We start from the raw sequence: 10,769 nt of genomic DNA on the forward strand, positions 1-10,769 counted from the left end.
GGACCGAAGCCAGCCTGGGCTATCAGAAGCCAATCTGGCCAGAGCCAACCTGGGCTATGCTCTTAGACTCCATCTCAAAACAGAGAGAAAATAATAAGCAAGGTCCCTAAACCTAAGAACCCCTTCTCAGTCATCCAGGAGAGTTCAGGACACATGAACTATCCTCCGCTGCTGGGCATCTCGGTTTCCTAGTGTTGTTCGGTAGGCGTTTTGTTTTGTTTTCCTCTCGTGCTGGGGGAAAAACCGAGGGCCTTGCATACCTTCTGGAAGCACTCTACCACTGAGCCATGCCTCCACAGGGCACATTCGCAGTCCTTGACTTTCTGAAGGGTACTACCTCCTAAACATGAAATTTAAATACATACATACATACATACATACATATAACACACACACACACAGCTCCAGAGAACCCTCTCCATAGGCACATATACCAGCACACAGAAACACACCCATACCTAGACATATTTTTAAATAACCTTTTTAAAAACCAATTTAAAAAATACTCTGCATACAGAGGCTAAAGATGTCAGTCAGCTGACAGGGCACCTGCTGACCACGCACAGACCCTGGATTCCACTCCCAGCACTGCATGAACCCATGCTGTGCATTCACCTGCAGTCCCAGCAGCAGAGGAGCTGGAGGATAGGAAGTTTGAGTGTGAGGCCATCTTGAGAGATGTAACACCCTACCTTAGAAAGGAAGGGAGGAAGGGAGAGGGAGGGAAGAAAAAAGAAGGAAAGAAAAGAGGAAGGAAAGAAAAAGGAAGGAAGAAGAAAGGAAGGGGGGAAGGGAGGGGGAGGGAAGAAAAAAGAAGGAAGGAAAGAAAGAAAAGAGGAAAGAAAAAGGAAGAAGAAAGGAAGGAATGAGAAAGGAAGGAAAGAGAAAACAGAAAAAAGGAAGAAAAGAAAGAAAGAAAGAAAGAAAAGAAAAAAGGAAGGAAGGCAGGCTATAAGTGCACACATCTTTAACTGGCAATGGAAAGATAGAAACACAGCCACAGCGCCATGGGAATACCTAGCCCACTCAGTTACTGTAAGCGTCATCAGTGTCAGCAGAGAGAGCAGAAAAATGAGTGTGTGAAGGGCCAGATCTGGAAGTGCCCGGCAAGTTCAAGGGACTAAGAGACACTCTCTCAAAGTAGGAGCTGAATGAGTGAGAGCAGGAGCCAAGAGGCTTGCGGGAATCCGCTTACAAAAGGCTCCCAGACCCTGTGGGCTCTATCTGTAAGTCACGCAGGAATTTCCAATCAACAGCAAGGCTGCCTGACTTTGCACCGGTATCAAGACGGGCTTCAACCACATGCAGCTGGGCATAAACACTGACGAGATATTAGCCCGGCTTTTGATAGATGACCTCTGTTTACTAGAGATGAATTAAGAAATTCCACGTTGGTTGACGTGGCATGTGTTCCCTTCTACTTAAGGTCAGAGTGCTACGCACGTCCCAGATTCCACCCTTAGAAATACTACTGGGCCGGCTGTGGGCGGGCCGGCTGTGGGCGGGCCGGCTGTGGGCGGGCCGGCTATGGGCAAGCAAGACGGTTGGCTCAGCAACAAAGAGCTTGCTCTGCAAACCTGCTGATGAGTTCAATACCTGAACAGGTAGGAGAGAACCAACTCCGCCAAGTCGTCCACTGACCACACCCACACGTTATGCATGCATGTGCAAACTCACACAGACACACACAATAACTGGATAAAATTTCAAGTAATCCTGGACTGCGAGCCTGGCCGCACGCTGAGGCACCTGTTGTGATGGCTGATATTACCACAGGACCTGGAATCATCCAGCGAAGAGACCAGCCTCTAGGCACGCCTGTGACAGATCACCTAGATTAACTAAGATCCACACCAATTGTGAGTGTCACCCTGCCACGGGCTGGGGTCCTGAAGTGAGCAGAAAGGAGGAAGTGAGCCGAGCACCAGCATTCATCTTTCTCAGCTTCCTGCCAGCAGATGTCACGAAACAACTGCTTCAAGCTCCTGCTGCCATACACCCCCCTCCCCCGCCACGGTGGACTGCACCCCAAACTGCTGTCACTAGTACTCCTGTGTCACTCCAAGCCCTTATATTACACTCTTTGGGATGGCTGTAATCAGGGAACTGCCCTGAACCTCTGGACTTTGTTCGTGCATGTCCATCAGGTCCAGTTTAATCATTTATTACATTTTTTTAAAGATTTTTTTTTTTAATGTATACAGGTGCTTGCCTGCATGTATACCTGCAGACCAGAGGAGGGCATCGGATTGTGAGCTGCCCTGTGGTTGCTGGGAACTGAACCCAGGACCTCTGGAAGAGCAGCCAGTGCTCTTACGCTGAGCCATCTCTGCAGCCCCCGTTGCTCTTGCGCTGAGCCATCTCTGCAGCCCCGTTTGTTGCATCTTATTTTGTGTATGTTGCATGCTCACGTGTGCCACAGAGGTCACACACGATCCGGAGGACAACCATGGAGAGTCTGTTCTTTCCTCCCACAGTGTGGGTGCCCTCCAAGTCAGATTTGGTGGCAGTGACTTTACCTACTAAGCCATACTGCTGGCCCACGTCCACACGTTTAGACAAGGAAGCAGAGGACGACCTCGCCCTGATTACCACTCTTTAAAGAACAAAGCATCTTGCAATTGGTGATAGAAAATCACATGAAAAATCATGTAAGAGGAAAAACTAGTACATGATTTTAAATATACATAAATACCAAGTCAAAACATTTGAAGTTCAGTAAAACTGTCTGGATTTGTGGAGAAGGAACTCACACACCACTACTGTCTTCCTGGAGGGTATTCTGCATATATCAGAACTGAAAAGATGCAGGCCTGTGGAAACAATTGTTGCAATATTAGGAATTCTCCCCTAACTTGCCAAAGCACTTCCTACACGTATGAAGGGCGTTTGCAAAAGCGCTATTTACAACAGCAAATGAACAGAAATAAATGAAACCACACAAACAAAATCATACAGTGGTGTGAACATCTGTAATATGAAGTATCTGGTCACAATGTGAGCTACACACCTGGAGAACCACTGCATAAACTAGTGTGTTTGGAAAAATATGTGTCTGGGGTCGGTGAGATGGCTTAGCGGATAAAGGTACTTGCCACCAACCCTGACGGTCTGAGTTTGATCCCAGGACCCACAGAGTAGGAAGAATCACCTCCCACAAATTGTACTCTAATCTTCACGTGCTGTAGTACATGCGTGTGTGCATCTACCCAGTAGATGATAGATGGTCAAATGGATGAATAAAATAATTTATTATTTTAAAGAAAAGGCTGGAGAGAAGGCTCACTGGTTAGGAGTGCACCCTGCTCTTGCAGAGGACCTGAGTCCAGTTCCCAACACCAAGATTAGGTGGGGCACAACCACCTGCAACTCCAGCTCTAGGACCTGACGCGCTCTTCTGGACTCCACAGGCACCTGCATACACACACACACACACACACACAGACTTAAAATATTTTTTAAAAAAATTTTGAGCAGGGTCTGGTGGCACATACCGTCTATCCCAGCACTCGGGAAGCACAGGCAGGCAGATCTCTGAGATCAAGGCCATCATGGTCTATAGAGCGAGTTTCAGGACAGCCAGGGCTGTTAGAGAAAGCCTGTCTCAAAAACAGAACAACAAAACATTTTGTTACATAAGTACCTAACAGTGTTTACCAGTGTACATGCCAAGACTTTTAAGGCTAGAAAGATAAGGTATGTTTTGTTTCTTCTGGAAGAGAGCCTAGGCCAGGGATTACCATCAAGACACCCTGCTGAGATGGAAGGCACTTTGTTTCCACACTCTGTTGGGAGCACACTTGTGTGTGTAGTGTGTTTTTCAGTGCTGGGATCAAACCAGGGGGTGTACACATGTACATTCAAAGTGCATGTCTACTCTACCACTGAGCTCCGCCCCAACCCTATCATTCATTTTTTTAAGATTTATTAATTATGTATACAGCATTCTGTCTGTATGTGTGCTGCAGGCCAGAAGAAACCAGATCTCATTACAGATGGTTATGAGCCACCATGAGGTTACTGGGAATTGAACTCAGGACCTCTAGAAGAAGCAGTTGGTGTTCTTAACCTCTGAGCCATCTCTCGAGCCCCCCCCCCCATCATCCATTTTTATAACTTTTATCAACTTTAAATATATATTTTCCAAAAAATCTACCTATCTTATCCACCCAGAAGCTATCAGGACATGTTGTCAACATTTGTCAAAGGAAGAACTAGGAGGTGGGCTAGGCCTGTAATTCCAGACAGAGGGAGGATTGTGAGTTCAAGGCCCGCCTGAGGTATGCTGTAAGGCTTTCTCACCGTACAATAAAACCTCAGACCCTTCCCCATGAGCCCAATTCACAGTGACAGGAACCTCTGACACTGGGAGTCTCCTCCGCCTGGCCCTGACCCCTCTGTGGATGACCCATGGGGAAGGGGTAAGTTCCCACAACACTGACAGCCTTTTACCACAGCAAAGAGGAAGGCTCGTGGACAATGTGGGCAGTGCAGAGGAGCCATAGGGCACATCCCTGGCACCTAAGGAAGCAATGGGCTGTTCAGAATTTGACCAGGGTCTTCCATGATTCTTTGCCCAGATAGGAGTGCTGTTTTGGAAGGGCTGTGAACTTTTCAGAGTTGGCTTCTGGCTGGAGGAAGTGAGAGTTCCAGCCCAGCTGGTTCCACCTCATGCTCTTGGCTCTGCTAGAATGTGAATCCCTTTACCAGACAGTGCCATCACCTCAGCCCAAGCCACCTGGCTACGCATCTCCTGCTGTGACAGACCCAAGTAAAAGCCAAAACAAACCTCTTGCTGATCAAGTCTGTCACAAGGGTACAAAAGCAGTAAGGGTATTCGACCTTGAAGAACTGGTCCAGAGCAAAGGTGCTTCTAGGCCTGAAGCAAGCCAGCTGATTTCTCTTTCAGTACGTTTTAAAATTATACATATTTGTGTTTGGGTGTCCGCGGTGCCAAGGTGCATGTATTGAAGTCAGATTGCAACTGGCTGCGGTCAGTTTTCTCCTTCCGCCTCTGGGTCCTGGGGTCAGCCTTTACCTGCTAGGTTACCTCTGTGACCTTTTTTTATGTGGCCCAAGCTGTCTCCAAACTCACACAGTCCTCCTGCCTCAGCCTCTCAAATACTGGGGATACAGGTCTGATCCACCATTCCCAGGCCTGCCTGAAGCCTGGGAGTTTGGTTTTTTTGTTAAGACAAGATCTCATTATGGAGACCAGGCCAGCCTAGAACTCAGAGCTCTCCCTACCTCTGCCTCCTAAGGGCTGGGACAAAAGGTGTGCGCCACCACTCCTGACTCTCCCTCCTCCATAAGCATTGCTCCCACTGCCCATTATAAGGGAGGAGGTGGCAGAAACTCCCTGTGGCCAGATGGCACCGCTGCTTGCCTCAGAGGGCTCCTCCACCCATGCACGAAACCCAGACACAGTGAAGAAAATACCCGGATGCCTGAATTCAATGCCTTTATTTTTATTTGATGATGTACAGACAAGATTAACACACCTAGCAACTCCAGGAACTTTTGCTCATACTACCGAGAAGCAAGGTTTAGCCCTCTCTCTGGGGCCTTGCCCCAACACAGTAGCCCTGTTCTTTAGAGCTACAGGACACCAACACCTGTGCAGCCGCCTGCCCCAGCTGAGATGGAAGCCTTGTGTTATCCCAGTTGGAGACAGAACTTCAAAAACACATCTCAGAAGATGCTACCATGCCTGGTTCTGGGCGAGTCCTTGTCAAACCACATACAGACAACACTAGCCCTCACCCTCACATGGGGCAGAGTGTCTTTACTTTCCAGAGTTGCAAATCTTTAACAACACAAGCACTCCATCAGAACACCAAACACCCCCTAGATGGAGACTAAATTCGAGCAAACATAAACCTGGATACGATTATTAGAATCCTAAGGATGGGCAGCGGGAAGTCACCCTACACCTCTATCCTAGCACAGCTCAGGACTGCCTGCGAGGGAGTAGAAAGGAAGGAGGAGAAACAGCATGCTTTGCACAACTTGACAATACTGTGGGGGTCCCCAGGACCTCTGGCCTCCACGGCTCCTCTATTTCCCAGAGAGCTGCTCATACAGCTTGGGCACGTAGTCGTCCCACTCTGCCTGGTAACATGTGCCTGCCACCGGGGCTCCCAGGTGATACTTCTTGCGGAAGGCCGCCACCTTGAACTTGCCGCGATGATCTCCTGACCTGTTGCTGAGGATGGGTTCGTCACAGTTTAGTGGCTTGTCCTGTTCATACACCAGCCAGACGTAGCGGTGGAGGCCTGTAGGAGAGGCAAGCATCACCGAAACAGTAAGTTTGGGGTGGGGATGCACCGCAGTTGGGAATGCTCTTGCCTAACATACACACATCCCCAGCTTGGTTCTCTACACAGCACAACATAAAAAGAGTGGAACAGTGGCCACTTGATCAGGATTTGTGTTCAGGGCCATCCCCAAGTACTCCTAAAGTTCAAGGCTGGCATGGGCTGCAGGAAACTGTGTCAAAATCCTATGGTTTTAATCACTTTTTGAAAAGCTATTTATGTGTATGAGGATGATAACAACAGAAGTGGCCATCATCCAGATTACTGGACAAAGAAGCCACAGTATGCCACCTGTCACAAAAGCATCAATGACCTGCCAGGGTCTGTCTGCAAGGACTTCACAGACTAACAAGAACTTCACATGAGCTGATCAGAATGTAGAACATCCACTTTGGAGAACTCCAGGCAACTCGTAGACCTATGATGTCGACCTAAGAGTGATGGAGCCCGGCCAAGAACAGCCAGAAGGCACACAGAGGCTCTGCTCACAGCACCCACATCCTGGCCACAGCCCAAGTGCCCAGCAAGAGGAAGGCTGAGCCACGAGGCACGCGGGCACAGGGAATACTAATTAACGAAAGGAAATGAACTGGAAACCAGAAACAGAATGACTCTCACATCAAGGCCACTTGTCCCGCATGCTCTGCCCATGAGAAGTGTGGTGACCAAAACAACTCATGGAGGCAGACGGCAGAAAATCTTGGGAGCCACAGGAACAAGGCCACCTCTAAGAACACTGGGGTGACAGGAAGAGATCCCATCTTCCTGGAGTGTCCAGATGTGTGTGCCTCAATTCCACTGCCCGAAACTTCACGATCCATCAGTTTATTCTGCAAGCTAAACTTCAAACCTCCCCCGTCTCCCAGAGCTGCTGGGGTTTCTAGTCTTTAAAACAGAGCACAGCTCCTACCCGAGAGACTCGCTTTACTCCCAGCGTCTCCCGTCTATAATTAAATCACCTGCTTTTGTTGGTGCCCTGGAGAACCTTAAGAGTCCCCAGGAAATCCGCTTCTTTACTCTCTGTTAGGAACAAGCGGGAGGCCTTTAAGCCACCTGGAGGCTGCTGGGCCAGCGGCCACACTGTGAGCCATGAGCAGTGGTCCTTGTCCTTACTGGGTACTCATTATTCCAGTCAGTGCTGAGGGCAGAACAATGCACAAACGTTCGCACTCTGCCACACATCAGCCATCATCACCGTGGCCTCGTTCCAGAGAATGGGAACACCGTGTAACAGGCAACAGGCAGTAACCATGTCTCCCACCAGCTCCAGGGGTGTTTGTGCGAGTTAGGGAACTTCAATGTCAGAGATGAATCTCACTGACTCACACTGTCCGTGTAAACACACAAGTGTGTGTCCAATGTGGGTGTGCATGGGTGTCATCAATGTGGGTCACTACAGTGTGCGTGCATGTGTTTGCATGAGTGTCATCAATGTGGGTCACTACAGTGTGTGTGCATGTGTGTCCAATGTGGGTCACTACAGTGTGTGTGCATGGGTGTCATCAATGTGGGTCACTACAGTGTGTGTGCATGGGTGTCATCAATGTGGGTCACTACAGTGTGTGTGCATGGGTGTCATCAATGTGGGTCACTACAGTGTGTGTGCATGGGTGTCATCAGTGTGGCTCACTAGTCTTCCAAGCCTTTTCAAGGTACCCAACCACATTTGCGGAAGAAAGGGAGAGTTATAAAGAAGTCTTTGGGCATTTATGTGAAAACAGTGATCACTTCCTGTTTATAGAATCAGAAACTCCCAAGATCAGACAAAGCAGAGCTTAGACAGAGACCAGAGGGGCTCAACTTTGCCCACATCCGGCCCGCCGAACCCCACTCCAAGCTTCCACAGCACTTCCTGCTCTCTGTGCCCCTGCCTGTTGGAGGCATTTGACAACCCAGTGACAGAGAGCTTGTCTAAAGTGTCGGAGGGCCCTGGCTTCGGTTTTTCAGGACCACCAAAAATCACATTCTGATGCAGCTCTCTAAAGTCCAACAGTAGCTCCACAGAGGGCACACCCAGTCAGAACCCCACAAGCCTACAGACTGGAGACAGCACTGGAAAGGACTGGCCCAAAGGGGAAAGCGAGCAGACTTGTGTCTCCCTCAGGGAGAGGCTTGGAAATAAACTGGGCCAGCGGCAACCTGACAGAGTCCCCCCATCCCCTGCCTCCTCTCACACCCTTCCCCTGAAGCAGCCTTGACTGACCTGTGCCACTGGGAGGGCCAGAGCCCACGTAATCGGAGAGGACCTTGCCGCTGCTGATGTCATTGCCCTTCATGTTGACCACCAGAAAATGGTGCCACTCCCTGGAGAGAGAGAACGAGGGACTCTGAGCACCTGGAGACAGGTATGCACCAAGCACCTGCTCCACGCTGAACCGCGAAGGCAGGTGATACAGTCGGAAAGCATATACGAGCGAGAGAGCTGGACGCCAAGAGAAGCCATCTAAGAAGCTGGCGATCTGGCTCAGGCGGGCTTCCTAACCAGCACTACAAACCATGCTGTAATCCCAGCCGGTCTATGTGTTCCCGCCTAACAAGGGACTTCTGCCAAACACATCACACCTGGATGACTGCCTCTCACCATCTTTTCCTCAACTTGCCTGAATTTGGGGTCCTTCCGGCTGGGAGCATCTGGGTCGGTGAGGACCAGGGTGTAGAGTTTCCCTGGGTCAAGGCCATCCCACGAAATGCTGCTGGGCCTATTCTGAACCTGTAGGAAGGAACCAGTTTGAGGTTAAAAACTCAAAAATGCTCTCAAGCTCAGTATTTACAGCCTTATACCCCTAAAAGGTAAACCATGAGGACTAGTTTTTACTGACTTCTTTTACTAAAGATACATATTAAAATAGATGTATTTTAATCTATTGAAAGTTCCCAAGTATAGCCCTACTAAAAGCCCGAATCTTGGGGCTGGAGAGACATCAAGAACTCTTGCAAAGGACAGACATTCCCAGCACCCACGTGGGGGTGGGGGTGCAACAACAGATTAATGGAAATTCCTGAGTATGACCTCGACTAAAAGCCTGGACCTTGGGGCTGGAAGAGACAGTTCAGTCATTAAGAACTCTTGCAAAGGACCACACTCCCAACACCCGTGGGGGGTGGGAAGGATGGTCCTTAACAGCCAGCAACTCCAGCTTCAGGGGACCTGATGCTTCTTCGGGCCTCCACAACTCCCTGCTCTCACTCACATATAAATAAAAATAAAACAAATCTTAAAAAGCCAGAAAAAAAAACTGATGTGGCGCATGCCTTTAATGCTCAGCACTTGGGAGGCAGAATCAGGCGGATCTCCTGTGAGTTAGAGGACAGCTTGGTCACGTAGTGAGTTCCATTCCAGGCCAGCCAGAGCTACACCAGTGAGATCCCCCCCCCCTCTCTCTTTCTCGACACGCACGCACGAACACACACCAGCCTTAGCAACACTATCTCCACGTTATTAACCGTGCCACTAGGTACTCCTCCACGTTATTGGGGTCCTGAGCCACCATGTCTTTGAATACAGTAGCCAGCTGATGTGTAATCTGCCTTCACTGAACAAGTTCAAGAGCTCAGAAAACAGCAGCTCCCAAGGACACGTACAAAGTTTGGGACAATGGAGACCGGCCAGGCCTCCCAATGGAAACTTCCAAGTCACCATCCCGAACCCTGGGCTCTAAATACACAAAGAGAAGGGTTAAAGCTACTTTCTCTGAGCTTGGAGCCGCTGCTGGGCTTCAGCATCCCACCTCCACCCCCAACAGCAAAACAGGCAATGGGAAGGCGCTGGCCCTGGAGCCCTGCACAGTGCAGGCCGCTCTCTGGGGTGGGGTGGCTCCAAGTTCTGGACCGTTAACAGAGGTTACATAAGGCGCGTCCGGCTACCGGGTGGGACTCCTGTCGCATAGTTGGGGATATAGAGGTTGAGCCCGGAGGCCCCGGGTGCGAGGCCTGCTCCGTCCCGCTGCTCCCGGGCCTCCCCCTCCCCAGGCCTGCGCGTACCTGGGTGGGCGTCAGCACTTTGCCCAGCTCGTCCACCTCCACCCCGGCGTAGGCGACCCGCAGCGCGTGCTGGGGACGCTCGTCCACCTCCTGCAGGCTCAGCGGCCCGGACCACTGGCTGATGTCGGCGGGCATGGCGACAATGAGGACGAGGACTCACGCGCTGTCCCGAGTGCCGCGAACCCAGGGCGCTTGCGCAATTAGCCTGCGCCACTCGACCAATCGCAAGCCAGGCCGCGCCTCTTGCCCTCTGATTGGCTGATCCGAAACTGGGCGGTCCAAGGACCCAGGTAATTGCGAATCCTCCCCCTCCGGCTGTGCGTTCAACACCGCGGTTTAAATTGTTTTTGCGGCTTCTCCTTTCACTTGAAGGACTTTTAGCCCCATTTCGCAATTTCCAGTGATAAGGCCTTGCTTTTTTTTCTTGAATTTCTTAAAACGAACGCGATTTCTACCCTGCATTATCTTTTG

General features: G+C 50.2%; 1 protein-coding gene across 1 annotated transcript; it reads right to left on the reverse strand.

The window, feature by feature from the left end:
- Nucleotides 1–5,448: 5,448 nt before the first annotated feature.
- On the reverse strand, nucleotides 5,449–10,494 carry Pebp1 (phosphatidylethanolamine binding protein 1). Its single transcript, XM_041645737.1, has 4 exons — nucleotides 10,299–10,494; nucleotides 8,918–9,027; nucleotides 8,521–8,621; nucleotides 5,449–6,275 (listed from the first exon to the last, which is right to left on the reverse strand). The coding sequence occupies exons 1-4, from the start codon at nucleotides 10,431–10,433 to the stop codon at nucleotides 6,058–6,060; spliced, it is 564 nt and encodes a 187-aa protein (XP_041501671.1). The 5' UTR covers nucleotides 10,434–10,494; the 3' UTR covers nucleotides 5,449–6,057.
- Nucleotides 10,495–10,769: the final 275 nt, after the last annotated feature.

Source organism: Microtus oregoni, unplaced genomic scaffold (assembly GCF_018167655.1).
Source record: "Microtus oregoni isolate MIOR12 unplaced genomic scaffold, Mior012 000003F_ref0000135, whole genome shotgun sequence".
Taxonomy (NCBI): domain Eukaryota; kingdom Metazoa; phylum Chordata; class Mammalia; order Rodentia; family Cricetidae; genus Microtus; species Microtus oregoni.